General features: G+C 38.0%; 1 protein-coding gene across 1 annotated transcript in view; it reads right to left on the bottom strand.

Annotated features, from left to right (window-relative positions):
- Positions 1-7,989: 7,989 nt before the first annotated feature.
- Positions 7,990-21,743, bottom strand: part of COPB1 (COPI coat complex subunit beta 1) — a 35,097-nt gene continuing 21,343 nt past the window's right edge. The window contains exons 15-22 of the mRNA XM_055548542.1: positions 18,677-18,904; positions 18,339-18,518; positions 15,870-16,014; positions 14,806-14,925; positions 12,092-12,237; positions 11,401-11,490; positions 10,301-10,456; positions 7,990-8,336 (exon numbers count right to left, since the gene is read on the bottom strand). Coding sequence (XP_055404517.1) covers positions 8,277-8,336; positions 10,301-10,456; positions 11,401-11,490; positions 12,092-12,237; positions 14,806-14,925; positions 15,870-16,014; positions 18,339-18,518; positions 18,677-18,904 — 1,125 coding nt within the window. The 3' untranslated portion in view covers positions 7,990-8,276. The remainder of the gene's footprint in view (positions 8,337-10,300; positions 10,457-11,400; positions 11,491-12,091; positions 12,238-14,805; positions 14,926-15,869; positions 16,015-18,338; positions 18,519-18,676; positions 18,905-21,743) is intronic.

Below are 21,743 nucleotides of genomic sequence, written 5' to 3'. Positions count from 1 at the left end.
AGAACTGATGCTTTTAAACTGTGGTGTTGGAAAAGATTCTTGAGAGTCCCTTGGACTGCAAGGAGATCCAACCAGTCCATCCTAAAGGAGATCAGTCCTGGGTGTTCATTGGAAGGACTGATGTTGAAGCTGAAACTCCAATAATTTGACCACCTAATGTGAAGAGTTGACTCAGTGGAAAAGACCCTAATGCTGGGAAGGATTGGGGGCAGGAGGAGAAGGGGATGACAGAGGATGAGATGGCTGGATGGCATCACCGACTCAATGGACATGGGTTTGGGTAGACTCCGGGAGTTGGTGATGGACAGGGAGGCCTGGTGTGCTGCGATTCATGGGGTTGCAAAGAGTCGGACACGACTGAGCGACTGAACTGAACAGAACTGATATCCCAGTTGATTTACAAGGTTTGTTGACAAGTATATGTAAAAACACAAGGCTTCTTAATATGAATTTTTTGAACTAGAAACCCTGGAGTCAGTTGTTATTTCATTATTTCATTTTACAAATAAAGAGATAGACCCAAATAGATACATCAATTTTCAGAAAGTTAGAGAACTGAGATTCAATTTAGGAAGAATCTCATTTAGGGGTGTTTCAGCCCACCATGCTGCATTTCCTTTGTGTATTTTGTTGGTCTTATAATCAAAAATACATAGTTTTCTCAGAATCCCACAATTATATACAGAATCAGATAAAAGGCACAATCCCACTTGCCTGCTTTTGTCACTGCATAACTAACTTCTTAATCAAAGAGATTCTATCATGCTAGATAGAGAAAACAAGAGAAAGTGGTCAATTATCAGAAGTGACTTTTGATCCAAGCGAGCAATTCTAAATAATTGTTACTGTGATCTAGATGCACATATTTCTGTACTCAGTTGTTAATCATTCTACTATCATCCTGAAAGCAAATAAAACCAGTATGTTCATCAGAGACCATCTATCACATGAGGTGTATGGGTTGTGACAGTTTCATTTAAGTGTGAAAACAACAGTTTATATGCAAAAGTGCTAAAGCTAATTAAAAAACTGACATGATGAATACTATTATAAAGAATTCTTGAGAAATGAAGCTTATTCTAAGTAAGTTTCTGATGTTAAGAAAAGAAAAAAAAGCATTCAAACAGAGTATAAAATTAGTATTTAAATTCTGAGGGAGGTATGAAGATAGTTTGAAGAATAGGTTTCAGTCTTTTCTGTAGTGTAAGGAAGGTGAATGGGGAAAGAAATAAGAGTGAATACTTATTAACATCTACTATGTGCCAATGTATAATACATTCTATCATTTCATCCCTCACATCAATTCTATGAAATAGACATTATAGTGAAAGTGTGAAGGTTTTAGTCGTTCTGTTGTGTCCGAGTCTTTGTGAACTGCCAGGCTCCTCTTCGTAGCCTGCCAGGCTCCTGTCCATGCAATTCTCTAGGCAAGAATACTGGAGTGGGTAGCCGTTCCCTTTCCTAGGCAATCTTCCAGATTCAGGGATCAAACCCAGGTCCCTTGCATTGCAGGCAGATTCTTTACCGTCTGAGCCACCAGGGAAGCCCCAGATATTATAAGCATCTCACAAATGAGGACACTGAAGCACAAAGAGATGAGGCAGTAGGGTCAATGTATGACTAGCTGCAAGGTTCTTGTGTCAGAAGGCTTTATACCTGAGTTCGACTCTTAAAATTAAGCCTTAATTGATAGGAAGTAACACCCTCTCTTATGACTAATCATCATCTGTAAATGATGATTTTAATAATATGTGCCTGATAAGGGTCACTGAGGGGTTATACATGCCACTGAAAAAGCACCCAGTGCTACGCCTGACACATGTAAGCACTCAATAAATTAGCTATTCACGATTGTCTAAGACCACAAAACAAGTACATTCAGACAGGATTCTACACTTCTTCTGATTCTAAACTGAACTTCTGCACTGTAGCTGGTTACCACTTCAGGCTCCTGAGATTCCTGAGAGTAGACAGATGATGTTCAAGGATGGGAAAAGATAACAGAGTCTGGAGAGGACTGTAAGGCAGGGAGATGATATGCCTGACCCTACTTTGAGGACAGCACTCAGAACTATTAGGACAAAAGACTGTAATTGTAAACTTGATCTTGGTTTGAGGGAAAGGATATAAATTAAAAGCTACGGGACATTCTCCAGTGTGGAAGAAAAAGGTCACCAGTAGAACTACTTACTTTATCCAATATATAACACAGATACTTCATACTTGATGTTATTTGAGTTTTCAAAAATATTTTGGGGACTTCCCTGGTGGTCCAGTGGCCGGGACTCTGTGCTTCCAGGCCCAGGGGCCTGGGTTTGATGGGCTACAATTCATGGAGTCGCAGAGTTGGACACAACTGAGCGACTATCACTTCCACTTCTTCCTTTCAGAGAACTACATCCCATTTGCTGCAACTAAGACCCACTACAGCCAAATAAATAAATACATATTTAAAAAATAATTTTGGTTCTGTCACTTTGCTGCTGCTGCTACTGCTGCTAAGTCGCTTCAGTCGTGTCCGACTCTGTGCGACCCCATAGACGGCAGCCCACCAGGCTCCCCCGTCCCTGGGATTCTCCAGGCAAGAACACTGGAGTGGGTTGCCATTGCCTTCTCCATTGTGTGAAAGTGAAAAGTGAAAGTGAAGTCGCTCAGTCGCAGCCGACTCCTAGCGACCCCATGGACTGCAGCCCACCAGGCTCCTCCGTCCATGGGATTTTCTAGGCAAGAGTACTGGAGTGGCTTGCCATTGCCTTCTCTGTCTGTCACTTTAGGTATCCTAAAACAAATTCCTTTGTTTTCTGTATTATTTACAAATCAAGTGGAAAATTTTTTCACAGCTAGCAAAATATCATTAATATCAATCTCCTTGCTAATAAAAAAAAATTATATTGGTTTTTCTTTGTATAAAAAACCCTAAACTCCAATCTCTTCTAATCCCAAAATGAAAGTAACTGCACATGGCTCCCTCTAGTGTCAAGACAGCAAAATATCAAGGCCATTTAATTTTCTTGTAAGATTTACACACTTACTCAATACATTTATATATTAAGCTCTTACCTGGTATCAGATACTTTGCTTATTCTCTTACTAGATATTATGGTCCTAATTATATGATATTTTATAATGTGAGCATTGCTGTTGTTGCTCAGTCCCTAAGTCTTGCCCCACTCTGAGACCCCATGGACTGCAGCACGCCAGGCTTCCCTGTCCTTCACCATCTCCTGGAGTTTCCTTAAGCTCATGTCCATTGAGTAGATAATGCTATCTAACCATCTCACCCTCTGTCACTCCCTTCTCCTCCTGCCCTCAATCTTCCCAGCATAAACGTCTTTTCTAATGAGCTGGCTCTTCGCATCAGGGGGCCAAAGTACAGGAGATTCAGCTTCAGCATCAGTCCTTCCAATGAATATTCAGGACTGATTTCCTTTAGGATGGACTGGTTGGATCTCCTTGCTGTCCAAGGGACTCTCAAGAGTCTTCTCCAACACCACAGTTCAAAAACAATTCTTTGGCCCTCAGGCTTTATGGTCCAACTCTCACATCTGTACAAGACTACTGGAAAAACCATATGGACCTTTGTCAGCAAAGTGATGTCTCTGCTTTTTAATATGCTATCTAGGTTTGTTATAGCTTTCCTTCCAAGGAGCACCTTTTAATTTTGTGGATGCGGGTACTGTCCACAGTGATTTTTGAGCCCAAGTAAAGAAAATCTGTCACTGTTCCCACTTTTCCCCCATTTCCTTGTCATCAAGTGATGAAGTGGATGCCATGATCTTAGATTTTTGTATGTTGAGTTTTAAGCCAGCTTTTTCACTCTTCTTTCACTCTCAAGAGGCTCTTTAGTTCCGCTTTGCTTTCTGCCATTGGTGGTATCATCTGCATATCTCAGGTTGTTGATATTTCTCCTGGAAATCCTGATTCTAGATTGTACCTCATCCAACCCGGCTGGATGATGTACTCTGCATGTCAGATAATAAGCAGGGTGACAATATACACTCTTGACATACTCCTTTCCCAATTTTGAACAAGTCCATTGTTCATTTCTGGTTCTAACTGTTGCTTCTTGTCCTGCATACAGGATTCTCAGGAGACAGGTAAGGTGGTCTGGTACTCCCATCTCTTGAAGAGTTTTCCAGTTTGTTGTGATCCACACAGTCAAAGGCTTGAGCACAGTCAATCAAGCAGATGTTTTTCTGGAATTCTCTAGCTTCTTCTATGATCCAATGGATGTTGTCAATTTGATCTCTGGTTCGTATCTTTTCTAAACCCAGCTTGTATATCTAGAAGTTCTTGGTTTATGTACTATTGAAAAGCCTAGCTTGAAGGACTTTGAATATTACTTTGCTAGCATGTGAAATGAGCGAATTACATGGTAGTTTGAACATTCTTTGGTAGTGCCCTTTGGGACTGGAATGAAAACTGACCTTTTCCAGTCCTATAGCCACTAAGGTGCTTGCTCAGTTACTTAGTCACGTCTGATTCTTTGCAACCCCTTGGACTGTAGAATGCCAGGCTCCTCTTTCCTTGGGATTCTCCAGGAAAGAATACTGGGGTGGGTTGCCTCCTCCTTCAGGGGATCTTCCCTACCCAGGAATCGAACCCACACCTCCTGCATCTTCTGCATTGCAGGCAGATTCTTTACCTCTGGGCTATTTGCTGAGTTTTCCAAATTTGCTGACACATTAATTAAATCCAGCAATTTAACAGCATCATCTTTTAGGATTTGAAATAGCTCAAATGGAATTCCATCACCTCCACTAGCTTTGTTTGTCATGATGCTTCCTAAGGCCCATTTGACTTCACATTTCAGGATGTTTACTGCAGGTGACTGACCACACTTTCGTGGTTATCATTAAGGCCTTTTTTTTTTTGTATAGTTCTTCTGTGCATTCCTGCCATCTCTTTGTAAGATCTTCTGTTTCTCTCAGGATGTTTACTGTAGGTGACTGACCACACCATTGTGGTTATCATTAAGGCCTTTTTTTGGTCTAGTTCTGCACATTCCTGCCATCTCTTTGTAAGATCTTCTGTTTCTGCTAGGTCCTTACCATTTCTGTCCTTTATTTTGCCCATCTTTGCATGAAAAGTTCCCTTGATATCTCCAGTTTTCTTGAAGAGATCTCTAGTCTTTCCCGTTCTATTGAAAAAGCCTTCTTACATGAACAACGCAAAGAAATGTGAGCATATAAAGTGTATTTTAAATCCCAACTGAGAGCACAGTGTAAACAGCTTTTCTAAATAGTGCTATCCCACTCAATTTACATTCAGTAAAGGCACAAAACCAATAAAATGCTAATAAAGTAAATATCTTAATGTAGTATCGGTATCTGACAACTGTTTTAACTTTTTTCTCTTTTGTTCTCCTTATTTATGAATTTAAGAAAATGGCCATGTGAACCAATTTTAGCCCAAGAAAATTGACCACAGTGTTAGACAATTTTCTGAGAGTATCAACAGAGATATATTCTTGGCCATACAGAAAGATAAACCCTTGAGATTTAACATGAAATCATGGTTGTGAACACAAAACCAAAATCTTTAATGTGCTAAGCCACTTTTCCTGTCCTGTGTTATCATCAATAGGTGTTCTATAGAAAAAGGATTCCCTAGTTATATAAGATTAAGATATGCTGGGTTAAACCAAACTTTACTGAAGGACCTCTCAACATTTTCAGTATGCTAATGTGGGTGGTGAAACACCAATACAGAACAATATAAAGCTTTTCCAAACTGACTTGACTGTGGAATCCCTTTTCTCTCATAACATCTAATGGCATCAAAGAAACTAATAATTCATTGGAACAGAGCCTGGGAAATGATCTAATCCAAAACTGCAACAGTTGTTCTGCTCTCATCACAAATCTCCAACGCTGGACACTGCACCCACCTGATCCCTTTTTAGCATTCCCAGTATCTTTCCTATTTGGTAGCCATTGACTTTGCTTTGAGATCTTGGTGTTCTGGAATCTCAAATGCCCTATGATCCCCTGGTTCATTTGATTAAAAAAGCAAGTGGCTTCAAAGTTTCTGACATCATACGATGTATCCGTCTCCTTCACACTCCAAACAAATCATTTCATTCTCACTCAAGTGCTGAAATAGGAGATGCCGCTTTCACTCTTTCACAGACCTTATCTATGGACTCATCCTGAATGCAGCCTGAATCTTAGCTGGAAGACAAAGTGTAATAGTTTAAATGTTCAGGCTTAGGTAAAAGAGCAGACTACCTCAGTCATCCCCAAGGAAAGCAAGGGCCAAAAGAACAGCACAGTCTGACCTGAGGGAACTGAGCTCAGCTCACAAAGGCATTTAGAATCATCCTGGGGATGGTGCCCAGCCCTGGCATAAAATGAGGGAAAGGGGAGGAGAAGGTGAGGCACAGAGGCAACATGGAAACAGGACAGCTTTCTGAATCCTCTGGAGTTGAATGCTCCCAGTGCAGCTTCAGTAATTGGCTGGCTGGAATTAACTTAATTCCTAACAAACATAAAGGAACACCCAAAGCTAAATGTGAAGATTAAAAATCTATTTTGGATTATCTGCTTTTCATTATGATTCAGAATAATTAAGAATAGTATGTTTATTTTAGTCAGTTTATAATCCTCTTTTTAAAATGAAGATGGATACAGATGGCCAACAAACACGAAAAAAATGTTCACTCAACATTACCAATTATTAAAGAAATGCAAATCAAAACTACAATGAGGTCATCACCTCACACTGCTCAGAATGGCCATTATCAAAAAATCTACAAACGATAAATGCTGCAGAGGGTATGGCGAAAAGGGAACCTTCCTACACTGTTGGTGGGAGTGTAAGTTGGTATAGCTACTTCGGAGAACAGTGTGGACATTCCTTAAAAAGCTAAAAACAGAACTACTACATGACCCAGCAATCCGACTCCTGGACATATACCTGGAGAAAACAATAATTTAGAATTATATATGCACCCTAATGTTCACTGCAGCACTATCTACAATAGCCAGGACATGGAAGCAACCTAAACGTTCATCAACAGAGGAATGGATAAAAAATATGTGATACACATATACAATAGAATATGAGCCATAAAAAGGAACAAAATTGTGCCACTTTCAGAGACATGGATGGACCCAGAGACTGTCATATAGAGTGAAGTCAGAAAAATAAATATCATATAACGTCACTTATATGTGGAGTCTAGAAAAATTTTTACAGATGAACTTATTTGCAAAGCAGAAATAGACACACAGACGTAAAGAACAAACATATGGATACCAAGGGGGAAGAGGGGAGTGGGAGTATGGAGTGACTGGAATATATATATATATAGACTACTATGTATAAAATAGACAACTAATGAGTACCTACTGTATAGCAGGAAACTCTATTCAATGCTCTGTGGTGACTTAAATGGGAAGGAAATCTTAAAAAAAGGGGATATATGTACACATACAGCTGATTCACTTTGTTGTACGACAGAAACTAACACAACATTGTAAATCAATTATACGCCAATAAAAATTAATTAAAAGATAAAATGAACATGGATCTGTTTTCTCAAGGTATTTGATACTTTCTTCTAGGACCTAAATTTCAGAGAAAAGCCCTTTAGAACACAATGAGGCATTTTTAGATAAACTGATGTCAGAATATTAAGTCAGTAACCATTAATCTGGAGAAGGAAATGGCAACCCACTCCAGTGTTCTTGCCTGGAGAATCCCAGGGACGGGGGAGCCTGGTGGGCTGCCGTCTATGGGGTCGCACAGAGTCAGACACGACTGAAGCAACTTAGCAGCAGCAGCAGCAACCATTAATCAAGTAAATCAAGGCCTATCTCATTTCATATCACTGTATCTTTAAATTCTCTTAATAAAGTTCATATATTCACAATTCAAACAGCAATTTAAATTTATAATAGAAATCTATAATGCAACTAAAAGAAATTCATTGTTACATAACTAAAATTATGTAATTACACATTTATTCATAAAACAACAAAAGACTTAGGAATAGATCTATTTATTGTACTGTGAAAATGGTCTTGATACATGTGAGAAACATTATATACTTTGAGGACAGCATTCAAAACTGTTAAGACAAAAGACAAACTATAATTTTAAAATCAATCTTGATTTAAGGGAAAGGCTATAAATTATTGGCTGGAATGCATTCAGCATGAACTCAGATTCTATATAACACAAAGCACAAAAAGAGTACAAAAGATGTTGGAGTCCAGTAAGCCCATACCTAAATTTTAACTGTAAAGCTGCAAAGAATTTTTTGTTTATTCTTATATACTATTTTTCTTCTGAGACAAGTTGATTTTATCTCCAAGACTTAAGGCCATTCCCTGTAAGAAAGAATGAAGATATTTATACATAATTATTAAAACCATATGTAATCAGTTATTCCATCTTACCAAGCCCCATTCAATGATACCAACCAACACTGAAACTAAGATGTACAAAACAGACACAACAAAGCTTCACTTGGTTAAGTACTTGTAGTGCTAGATTTACAGTCACTAGATTTCAAAAAACTAAAGAATACATTCACAAACACGCCACAGGAATTAATCTGACTGCAAATAAACCAGAATGACAGACCCAAAAGGTGGGCCATTTATTAAAGGAAGCAGTTATATTTCAAGAGTGAAAAGTGAAAGCGAAAGTTGCTGTCATGTCTGACTCTTTGTGACCCCATGGAAAATACAGTCCATGGAATTCTCCAGGCCAGGATACGGGAGTGGGTAGCCTTTCCCTTCTCATCTTCCCAACCCAGGGATCAAATCCAGGTCTCCTGCACTGCAGGCAGCTTCTTTACCAGCTGAGCCACCAGGGAAGCCCAAGAATACTGAAGTGGGTAGCCTATCCCTTCTCTAGCAGATCTTCTCGACCCAGGAATCGAACTGGGGTTTCCTGCACTGCAGGTGTATTCTTTACCAAGTATGGTTATTATAAATATGTGTGTGTGCTTAGTCGCTTAGTTGTGTCCGACTCTTTGCGACCCCATGGATTGTGGCCCACCAGGCTCTTCTGTCCATGTGGATTCTCCAGGCAAGAATACTTAAGTGGGCTGCCATGCCCTCCTCTAGGGGATCTTCCTGACCCAGGGATCAAACCCAGGTCTCCTGCATTGCAGGCAGATTCTTTACCGTCTGAGCCAGAATGAGGTTGCATTAGATCATATATATGATATATAATTATATTATTAGAAATATTAAAATAGTATATATTATAGATATAAAATAATATATTGTTATAAATATTAAAACAAATATATAATTGTATTATAAATATAAAATATATTATAGATATGAATAATATATATTATAAATACAAGAATTGTATATATATACATATATATAAGCATCTAATGTCAACAATAAAAGTCTGTAAGGAAAGACTGGCTATAATTTCCAACAAGGTAGAAGTTTTTTTTTTAGAAAGAGTTATTTCACAAGAATAAAGAAATCTTTAGTGGTTATTTAAAATGGGATAAATAAAATGGGCATTTATGTGATTAAAGCAAGATTTGATATTATACACTACCTAAGGTTAAATGGGCCAAAAGGGACCCCCTACTGGTCCCCAACATTAATAGCCAAACACATCTGTTCTATTTACCCAGTTTTAAAATATGCATTTAAGAGGCTACAAAAATTTGCACTGAGATATTTGACCAGTAATTATTGGGGCAACAGTTAGACCAAAGGGCAAGAACTCCTCAGCTCAATCTCACTCTGGAGATGCCAGAACTTTTTATACAAAGGTCAGTAAAATGGACAGGGAAAAAGAAAAAAAAAAACTTATAAAACTCCTCTAAGACCAAGCTTGTTGATTGGATCCCAAATGAAAACAAAGGTTAAAGGGATAAATATTTACAGAATTGAGATGAAAGTATATAAAATTGGTATATTTAAATGGAATTTATATATAATTTATATATATATAAATTTATATATAATTTATATTTAAATTTACATAAGATGGTTGGCATCCCACGTAGCTCAGTGGTAAAGAATCCACCTGCCAATGCAGGAAACGTGGGTTCAATCTTTGGGTCGGGAAGACCCCCAGAGAAGGGAATGGCAACTCAATCCAGCATTCTTGCCTGGAAAATCACATGGACAGAGGAGCCTGGCAGGCTACAGTCCACGGGGTTGCAAAGAGTCAGACACAAGTGAGCAACTGAGCACTAGCAATGCACTAAACACTAGTATGCCAGAGGACACTATATATAGAAACGAGAGAGACACAGATTCTTTCTCTTTTTATTCAGTTCAGAGACCATCTCAAAAATAGCAACCGTTACCTGACTCTTTGCACGGATTCTTATGTGGCCAGTAACAGGGGCCTCTGGTCCCTGTTGTATCGGCTTTTCAATGCTAACGTTTGCAAGTGCATCTTCTCCAAATATGGAACGAGCATAGAGGTTGGCTGCCATAAAGCCACAGTAACCAGAAAGTGCCTGCAAGAAATTTGTGATAAACTCAATACTAGCGAACTACACATAAGCAAGACTAAACAGCACAGGTAAATTATCACCACTTAAAGCAGCTTATTCACCACTTATTCATACATGACTGTATGAACCTGTTGATACTCGCAGAACTATACACGTAAAATGTGTGAGCTTTACTGTTGGTCTGTATCTCGATAAACTTGATCTTAAAGAAATAGCACTTATCCTAATTTGCATTTCTATATTCTTTGTTTAGAGTTGTTTGACTGCCTCCTACACCAGACCTTAAGCTCTATGAAGAAAGAGACTATTTTTATTTTCTTCATTATTGTATATCCAGCAGCTCACAGAGTATCGGGCATATAGTATTTATCAGACTCAATATCTGTTGAATAGACTAACATGAATTAAAGCCTACTTGACTTGGTCTGGCAGTATTCTTTCACTGATTAAATCACTACCACAACATTAGCAGAAATTTTATAAAGAAAACTTCCTTACATTCTCAGCTTCAGTTTTTGGTCTTTCTCTCTAGTCTTTTTTTCATACATACACAAACATAGCAAAAAATCAGAGTACATTAACAATTCCATACTTGATCAGATATATTCTGATCCACAATCAGAATCAAAAGAAGAGGTCATGGATATTTTCTAATCTAGTACACTTTGGAATAAGTTTTTAGTTAAAAGGGAGAAGACTGAAAAGAAAAGTCAATCTGACTATTTAGTTGGGTCACTGCTCTAGGGACAAGCAGATACTGCTCCTATTTCAGTAGAAACCAGTAAGCAGATTCACACATCCTATGGGATAGTTTTTTCTAACTAGTCCAGAATGACACTGCTTTTCTCAAGCTAAGTAAAAACACAATATACTACAGAAAATACAAGAAAGCCAAGAATCTACCATTACTCTGTATCAGATTTAAGAAGTACCCAGGCAAATCTTACCTTCTCTGGAGTGAGGCATTTCATGTTGGTTGACTTTAATATGTGCTGTAAATAGTCGTTTAAATCAACTATATTTGTGTTAACTGTCACCTGTACAGAGGAAGAGGAAAAAAGTCAAGAGATTATACTTTTAACAGAGAGAAAGTTGTGAATTTCTTATCTTGGGGCTGATAAAACAATCACTTATGTGTCATATTAAAACCTCCTTCCAAGTACTTAAGGGGAAAGGGTGGGCAATGAAAAGTAAGTGACATCTACAAAATCCAACAAACTGTAGGCTGGTATCAGAACTTTCGAGTACAGATAACTTCATAGACTGTCAACATGCTGTATATAAAATAGTTCTAATAAAAATCAAGGCTCACAGGAACAAAGTTCGCTAGCAAGCCACTGACTTTGCAAAGCTTCTATTGGATACTGATTCAATGGTAAGTTTCTATTCATACACACAGGGATGGAACGTTGTTTATAATGTCTTGAACAATTAGATTAATTATAGAACTGTTACTCTCACCAATTTACAACAGTAAATTAACCAAACCAGTTGCACGCTTTCCAGTTAAGGCTAATTTGTAAGCACAGATACTGAAAGACTTTGCTTTTCACATCTGAGATTACTTTTATCAAAGAATCCCTCAACACTAGCCAAAAAGAAAGATAAGGAGTTTAAGAAAATCATCTAAGGACTAACTTTGTTTTCCCATTCAAATTCAGCCCACATCTGACGGAATTCGGCATCAGTGCAAGTTGCAGGCTGGATATAGTCCATGATGTCAATGTGAATATCACTGAGGACCACACAGTTTCTGTCACTTGCTGCTCCAGAGACATCATAAACTGCAATTTAAAAAGATGCCCAATCACCAAAGGCAAATTTTAATTTAAAAGTTTTCATATTTCCAAGTAACAACTATGATATTAGCAAATAGTTTTGCTTACTCTATACTGAGCTCTATTGTATATGTTTTACAAATTAATTACCTATTTAATATTCCCATTAATCCCATGTTACAGTATTATTACTTTCTATCTTATAGAGAAACAAAAACAGAAAAGTTAAGTTGCTCAAGGTCACAAAACTGGTTAAGTGGCAGAGGCCAGGATTCAGTCAATGAGTGCTTACATAGCAGTTGCAATGTGTTATAGACACTGTAGAAAGATATACAGGTAATAGTGTTCCCACAGTATAAGGCGATGGCACCCCACTCCAGTACTCTTGCCTGGAGGATCCCATGGACGCAGGAGCCTGGTGGGCTGCAGTCCATGAGGTCGCTCAGGGTTGGACACGACTGAGAGACTTCACTTTCACTTTTCACTTTTATGCATTGGAGAAGGAAATGGCAACCCACTCCAGTGTTCTTGCCTGGAGAATCCCAGGGACGGGGGGCCTGGTGGGCTGCCGTCTATGGGGTCGCACAGAGTCAGACATGACTGAAGTGACTGAGCAGCAGCAGCAGCAAGCTTACCAAGAATAAGTTCCTTTAATTTTCAGCCCCATGTCTAAAAATAAATGTATTTTTCTCTGAATCAACTTATCAACTTTCACCACCTCACTTTTGCTGCCTCTTCTCTTCAAGGTTAATACTTGCTGCCATCTGTGATGCCTGCTTTGGTTTAGGACCTCACTCCATCAGTCATCACCTCTTTTACTCTTACTGTCTTTACCTTCATACTGATTTTCTTCCATTAGAGTTTATGAACATAGTCAAGGCTCTCTCATCTTAAAAAAAAATCTTCTCTCATCCTTTACTTCTTTTCTGGCTACTGTCCCCTCTCAATCTTATCAAAACCAAGGTCCTACACTCAGAGTGATCTACACGCACTATCTTTATTTCTCCAAGTCCAATGTAGCCCTGAACCTACCACCATTGCCCAAGACACACCGTAAGCAATGTTTTAGTATCACTGATAGTCAACCTAAAGGACCTTTCTTGTAGATCTTCTGCAGCTTTGGACACATCTTCAAGATTTTTCCTTACTTCTCTAACCACACTTCCTTTACAGGCTTCTCCTTCTTTTAATATTGCTCTGAATAAAAAACTCTGAACAGCTCTTAATATTCTTGTTCTCTTGGATTCAGTTTTCAAATCTCCCCTCTCTAACTCTTTATGCCCTCTTTAGGTAATTTCTTCCATTTCTATGGTTTAAAAACAAATATTCATCTCTACTTTAGACCTTCTGTTCAAGTTCCAGGCTCATCTCAAACTGCCCTTCAGTAACTTAAAGACCGTTTAATTTATTACATCTCTCAGTCCTTCTCTCCTATATTCCATTTCAGTGATAAACATAAACACCAACCCAACACACCCAAGAAGGAAATCTGAGGGTTGCTCTAGCCACTTACTGTTAAATCAATAACCATGTCCTGAACATTCTACCCCCTTAAAATCTATTATATTCAGTCATTCTCTTCATCCTGGCCATTACTGTGCTGGTTCAAACTCTCTGTCATCTCTCACCTGGGCTACTGCAAGTCTACTAGCTAACCTTCCTGCCTCTTCCAGTCTTCTTTAGCGCTGCCATAGAAATATTTAATTATGTGATTCACCAATAGTTCCTCAATGGCTCCTCTTTATATCCAGGATCAAGTCTGAAATTCTTGGCATGACAAGTATAGTACAGCTGCCACTAACCTTCTCAACCTCACTCTTTTCTACCATCAGGCTCTAGGCCACTCAACTCCAGGTATATCAAACTACTTGTATTTGATTCAACTGAATCTCTGTCTGTAGACCACGTACTGATCTTTCAAAACCCCACTTGAGCTTCAGCTCCTCCACAAAGCCTCTCCTCCCAACCCCCCACCACTCTGCGAGAAATAACCGAATCCCTGCATAGACTTCCACTTCACCAGCACAGGCTTCTGTCACAGCGCTTAACATTCTGTACTGTACATTATCTATTTCCCTTACTGAACTAGAAGCTATTGAGGACAGAGATTTTTTTCTTCCTACCACAGAAACTGCTTTTTTAAAAAAGAGAGCTTATTGACTAAATACCTTTGTGCACGGTAATCCCTAGCTGGCCTGGCAACAAACACCTGTGCACGGTTCTAGACTTAGTTCAACGGCTGATAACATTCCTTCCTCCTTTATAAAGCCTTCCATAGTTAGCATTTTCCCCCTATGATCCCAAAGCACATAGTATATACCCTAGCTCTTAGCATACTGTATTTTAACTTTATATTACTTATTTTTCTCCTCTTGCTTAACAGTTTGAGGACAGTGACTCTCATTTCTGTACCTCCAGAACATAGTACAACCCTGAATAGCACAGCAGATGCCCCATAAATCAATAAATGAATGGATTCAAGTCCTGTCCTCAAGAAATGTCACACAGCTACTCATTACAGAAATTCTTTAATAAAAACATCCAAACACCACAGGCTATAAAACAATTCCTTACCTATATTACCAAAAATTATTCCATTTTCTGTTGATGCTACTTTGACATTAGCTTTAATATTTGCAAAATCATGAGGAGCAAGAGTCAAAGGAGATGGCTTTTCCACAAGTTTCAAGTCCCCTGAAAAAAAATTTAGATGTGGCTAAAAAGACATACATATTAACCTCTCCAATCATAAAACCTTAAAATACAGCTCAATAGTTTCTGGTAAAACAAGGAATAAAAGAAGGATTATGATTCAAATATGAGGATAAAAAAATCATTTAACACTATTATTCACATCAATATGCACATTTTCTTTTAAAGGGTAATAGGCTTCTCAGAATAATCGTATATTTAAATTCATTTATGTGTGTGGGGGGGTGTATTTGGGGCATACCATTTTATTTCAGTGAATGGTTACAAACTTTTCAAAAAGCTTAAGTCTTAAACTGTACACTCCATTACAAAGAAAGATAAACCAACCTGAAGAAAGAATTAGTTCTTTATGTAGGACTCAAGCTATGCTGAGGAAGACAGGGCAGAACTATGTTCTCCCTTGATTTCTTAAAGCCTCTTAACTCTTGCTTAAGTCATACAGAATTTTGTAGGTAAAGTGCACTGTTCCTATATACAATTTGTATTTTCCAACTTCAAAGCCAGATGCGTAAATGTGTCTTTATTAAGAAGAAGAAAAAAAACTCACATTGCTAAATGTGATGATGTATTACTTTGGCCACACATGGGGTATGTATTTAGTTATGAACTCAGAAAATACCTTGTTCTGCACTAAGGCAATTGAAACTAACTAAGCTATCTGGTGAATCTGTAATATAAGCAATTCTTATGTATATTTTAAAAAACTGACATATGTTAGATCAAGCTCACTGAATGAACCTATCTAGGAGTACCAAAGAACATAAGCATAAGAAAGTATCACAGAGGCTCAGAAACTAAGACTTGATTCAAAATGTCACAAAGGGCTCAAGAGAATTCTTATACTAAAACTTGTACATGTCTCTTAGTAACCTGTCATAAAGATTTACCATATAATAAAACTTTCCCTTTATGGTAACTTTCCTTACCCAGAGTAGCTAATTCTAACGTGCAGTTCTGCAAGGTGTCACTGGTTTGGTTCACAACAAGTACATCCAGGACGATGTCATACTGGTTGACATGAACATAGGCTTCTGCATACACAGGGTCTGAGAAACCTGTCAACTGGGTAACCTGTCAGACAAAAACAATCAAATGACTGAGACAATCAAATATATCCTAGCCAAAGAACTAGGAATGTTAGGTGATTAACAGATGTACTTAGATTAAACCAGTCATTCGAAATGGGTATAATAAAATTGTTTTATAATTTAGACATGGTAATTGAAACTTACACATTACCATGTTAAATATGTTCAGCAAATACATTAAACATTATCTCAACTTAGGAACTGAACAGATTTGAACAGATTTTCAGTTAAATCTCTCAGCACATACAATCACTGGTTGTTACTCAAACTCGGGAAAAATAATTACAAGCAAGAAATTCTTGTAATTCCATGAAGATAAATTTTTAGATGTACCCCCACCAAAACTTTTAAAAAAACATCCAGTTCAGTTCAGTTGCTCAGTCGTGTTCGACTCTTTGCGACTCCATAAAAAAAAAATAAAAGAAAAATCCAGAGTATATATAATATTTTAAAAATGTAAAACATAACATTTCACCAAAAACATAGGCAGCAAAAGAAAAAAATAGGTAAATTAGACTACATCAAAAATCACAAACTTTTGTGCACCAAAGAACATTATTAACACAGTGAAAAGGCAACCCAGAGAATGGAAGAAAATATTTGTAAATCATACATCTGATAAGCGACTTGTATCCAGAATACATAAAGAAATCCTACAACTCAACATATAGAAAACAATCAACCAGATTAAAATCACTCTCAAAGGACTTGAGTAGACATTACACCCAACATCACTAATCACTAGGGAAATGCAAATCAAAACTAAAACAAGATGTCACTTCATATCCATTAGGATCGTTACTATAATAGAAATGAAAAATAAGTGTTGGCAAGAATATGGAGAAATCAGAACCCCTTCTGCATTGAAGGCTGGAATGTAAAACAGTGCAGCTACTATGTAAAACACTGCAGCGGTCCTCAAAAAACTAAAGCAGAATCACTATACTATCCAGCAATTCCATTTCTGGGTTTAACACAAACGAAAGTAGACCTCAACGAGATATCCAAACATCCACCTTCATGGCAGCATTACTCACAACAACCAAAAGGTCGAAGCAACCCAAGTGTCCATCAACAGATGAACAGATAAACAAGATGTGGTATATATTTAGCCTTCAAAGGAAAGGAAATTCTGACACGTTACAAACTGGATGAACCTTGAAGACATTAGGCTAAATGAACTAAGAAACCAGTCACAAAAGGATGAAATTGTATGATTACACTAATATAAGGTACCTGGCATAGTCAAATTTACTGGGATAAAAAGTAGAATGTGACTACCAAGGGCTGAGGCAAGATGGGAATGGGGAAATATTGTTTCATGGGCATAGAGTTTCAGTTTTGAAAAATGAAAATAGTTCAGGGGATAGATGGTGCTGATGGTTATATAAGAATGTGAATGTACTTAATGCCACTGAACTGGACACTTAAAAACAGTTAAGAGGGGATTTCTCTGGTGGTCCAGTGGTCAAGAATCCACCTTGCAATGCAGGAGATGAAGGTTTGATCCCCGGTCAGGCAACTAACATCTCTTATGTTGCAGGGCAACTAAGCAAGTGTCATAACTAAGACCTGATGCAGCCAAATCAACTGATATATATATATTTAAGTAAGTTAAGAGGGTAAATTTGATTTTATGTAAATTTTACCACAATTTAAAAAAACAAAGTGAAAAAATAACTGTAATACTGTCAATATCAATTACCAATTTTAAGGGAGAAAGTGTTTTAGTAGTTCCTATTCTGCCACTAATCTTACCTTGGGCAACAAAATCAATTTGAGACTGTTTACTTATCTAACAGAGGAAGGATTAAACTAGGTCATGGATGTGTAAATTTAATATTTGAGAAAAGAGAGATATAAGAATAATTTTCCTAATGAAATCTTATATGGAACTCAATACATTAAGAATATAAAAGTGGAGTTGCCCTGTTTAAAGTAGCAGGGGACAGGAGAAACTGAGGGCAGGGTGTGGGGGAGGAGGCTAGTGTTCTACCTTTTAAAAGCTCTAGTTAACCTCTCAGGATCCCTTGACTCAATGTTTTAGTTTACGGTAATTTGACACACAACTGGAACAAGTTATGAAATCAGCCACGGGACTAATAGTACTAGCATATAGAAAAGTATCAGGTTCCACTGAGTTTCAATTCACGTTTAATGAACCTATCAATCACAGTAAGGACAAAAAAATATGCTGTACTAGTTATTTTTCTTTTACAATAAACAGCAGGACAAACAAATTCTTGATTACTACTTTCTTAAGCAGCCAATTTAAATACTCCACTGGTGTATTTGATATATCGTTACCTTGTTAAGTTTAGATGCTAGGGGATCTGTGGCTTCTTTTCTCTGGGTGTTACCCATTGCTGCCAGCAAACTCAGCTGAAACTGATCTTCCTTGCAGTTCATTTCATTCTTTGCAGTTAGTTGCATGAAGGAAATGGGGTCATCAGGCTGTACTGTCACATTCCTCTTTTCAGATTCTTTCTGTGTTGCAAAAACAATATACCAACTCTCTTTAATTTGGAAAAAAAGATAGCTTTTTGGAGGCCTTCAACATAGACACTCCTCATACATGAGAACTGAAAAATCAACAACAAAGAACACAAAGCACTTTTTATGCCTTTATCATATATATACCTTACCTTTTGGGATAATTTTTCTTCTTCAAGTTTAGCAGATAACATGTGAGAAAGGGACTGTCTGCATTCCTTATTGAAAATGTCATTCATTAAAGGTGAACATTCAGACAAGACCTTGAGGCACAAGGAGATTCGATCTACATCATCGTCTGTAATCGGCTTCTTAGGAAGAGAGGATTTTCCCAAATGTAGGATAGTGGCCATGAGCAACATTGCTTCAGCAACAAAAGACTAGACAAGGAGAGAAATGGTTTATTTATCGTCAGGCTTCTCCAAATGCAATAATGTCACTTTAATATAACTCAAAATCCAAGAAATTAAACCTAATATCACTTAACCTGAATATTTTAGATTTTATTTTTTTATACCCTTCTCCATCCTGCCATCCTTTAAAACCTTCATTAACCCTCAACTGATTGAGTAGAGATTTTAAAACTATTTTCTCTCACACTTTCCAACTTCAGAAAGTTAAAAGAATGATTTTTTGTTACTGTTCAGTCTCCAAGTCATGTCTGACTCTGTGTGACCCCAAGAACTGCTTTGCCAACCTCTGTTGGCAAAGTGATGTCTTTGCTTTTTAATACACTGTCTAGGTGTGTCATAGCTATTCTTCAGGAGCAAGCGTCTTTCTAATCTTGTAGCTGCAGTCACTGTCTGCATTGATTTTGGAGCCCAAGAATGATACACTTAACCAATTGTTAATATTCTGCCAAAACTGTGTTCTTATTCTAACCATATATGTACATTTATTTTTTTGACTTGGGCTTCTGAGGTGGCTCAATGGTAAAGAATCTGCCTGCCATGCAGAAGGTGTGGATTCAATCTCTGGGTTGGGAAGTTCCCTTGGAGAAGGAAATGGCAACCCATTCCAGTATTTTGTCCTAAGAAATCCCATGGACAGAAGAGCCTGGTGGTCTACAGTTCATGGTGTGGCAAAGAGTCAGACTTCTGACTTAGCAACGAAACAACAATTTTTTTGGCTTAACGTATGAAAGCAAGAATCTTTACCTCATAAGTGCTTTAGCAAACATCTCTTGATTCAGGACAGTTTCCTGGATAATCATAGTATCATTATCTCACCTAAGAAATGTAACAATTCCCAACTATATCTACTACACTCCAAATTCAATTAAATCTTCCTAATTATGTGAACCGTGAACTTCCTGATGTTTAAGCTGGTTTTAGAAAAGGCAGAGGAACCACAGATCAAATTGCCAACATCCGCTGGATCATAGAAGAAGCAAGAGAGTTCCAGAAAAACATCTATTTCTGCTTTATTGACTATGCCAAAGCCTTTGACTGTGTGGATCACACTAATCTGTGGAAAATTCTGAAAGAGATGGGAATACCAGACCACCTGATCTGCCTCTTGAGAAATCTGTATGCAGGTCAGGAAGCAACAGTTAGAACTGGACATGGAACAACAGACTGGTTCCAAATAGGAAAAGGCGTACGTCAAGGCTGTATATTGTCACCCTGCTTGTTTAACTTATATGCAGAGTACATCATGAGAAACGCTGGGCTGGAAGAAACACAAGCTGGAATCAAGATTGCCAGGAGAAATATCAATAACCTCAGATGTGCAGATGACACCACCCTTATGGCAGAAAGTGAAGAGGAACTGAAAAGCTTCTTGATGAAAGTGAAAGTGGAGAGTGAAAAAGTTGGCTTAAAGCTCAACATTCAGAAAACAAAGATCATGGCATCCGGTCCCATCACTTCATGGGAAATAGATGGGGAAACAGTGGAAACAGTGTCAGACTTTATTTTGGGGGGCTCCAAAATCACTGCAGATGGTGACTGCAGCCATGAAATTAAAAGACGCTTACCCCTTGGAAGGAAAGTTATGACCAACCTAGATAGCATATTCAAAAGCAGAGACATTACTTTGCCAACAAAGGTCTGTCTAGTCAAGGCTATGGTTTTTCCAGTGGTTGTGTATGGATGTGAGAGCTGGACTGTGAAGAAGGCTGAGCGCCGAAGAATTGATGCTTTTGAACTGTGGTGTTGGAGAAGACTCTTGAGAGTCACTTGGACTGCAAGGAGATCCAACCAGTCCATTCTGAAGGAGATCAGCCCTGGGATTTCTTTGGAAGGAATGATGCTAAAGCTGAAACTCCAGTACTTTGGCTGCCTCATGCGAAGAGTTGACTCATTGGAAAAGACTCTGATGCTGGGAGGGACTGGGGGCAGGAGGAGAAGGGGACGACAGAGGATGAGATGGCTGGATGGCATCAGTGACTCGATGGATGTGAGTCTCAGTGAACTCCTGGAGTTGGTGATGGACAGGGAAGCCTGGCGTGCTGTGATTCGTGGGGTCACAAAGAGTTGGACACGACTGAGCGACTGATCTGATCTGAACTGTCACAAAATTTTGTTTTTTTAATCCAGGATCAGGTTCATACATTTTATTTGATTATTATTCTCTTTAACCCCTTTTAATCTAGACCGGTCCCTTGGTTTTCTGTATTGTTTTCCACCATTGTGATGTAAATGTATCTACACATTGTGATCAGCATACATATATGAAAAAATTATCAGAAGCCTGGGAAGAATAAATTTAATAATCCTTTGTGTCCAGATATGGTCTCTAGAAGGAAAGAGAAGGGGAGACAGAAAAAAGTAGCTAAAGAAATAATAACCAAAAATTTCTCACATTTGATAAAAACTCTAAAACCACATATTCAAGAAGCTCAATGAACCATAAGCAAAGGAAACATAAAGAAAATCACACTAAAGCATATCCTAATCAAATGACTGAAACCTGAAATTATAATTATAGTGATAAGGAGAAAATCCAAAACCAGCTGAAGGAAAACAGGACACACTCCACAAAGGGGCACAAGAGCAACATCTTGATAGTACTGAAAGCCAGAGAACAGTGAAGCAACATCTTTACAGTGCTAAAAGAAAAAACTGGCAACCGAGAACGCTATACGTACAAAAATATCTTTCAAAACTGAAGGAGAAATAAAGGCTTTTTCAGACCATCAAAAACCTAAAGAATTAACTGTCAACAGATCTGCACTACAAGAGAAGTTAAAGCAAATTCTTTAGGCAAAAGGTGTAC

The sequence above is a fragment of the Bubalus kerabau genome, chromosome 15, assembly GCF_029407905.1.
Source record: "Bubalus kerabau isolate K-KA32 ecotype Philippines breed swamp buffalo chromosome 15, PCC_UOA_SB_1v2, whole genome shotgun sequence".
In the NCBI taxonomy this organism is placed as follows: Eukaryota; Metazoa; Chordata; class Mammalia; order Artiodactyla; family Bovidae; genus Bubalus; species Bubalus kerabau.
Note: the sequence above shows the minus strand (reverse complement) of the source record. Positions and strands in the feature narration are given on the sequence as shown.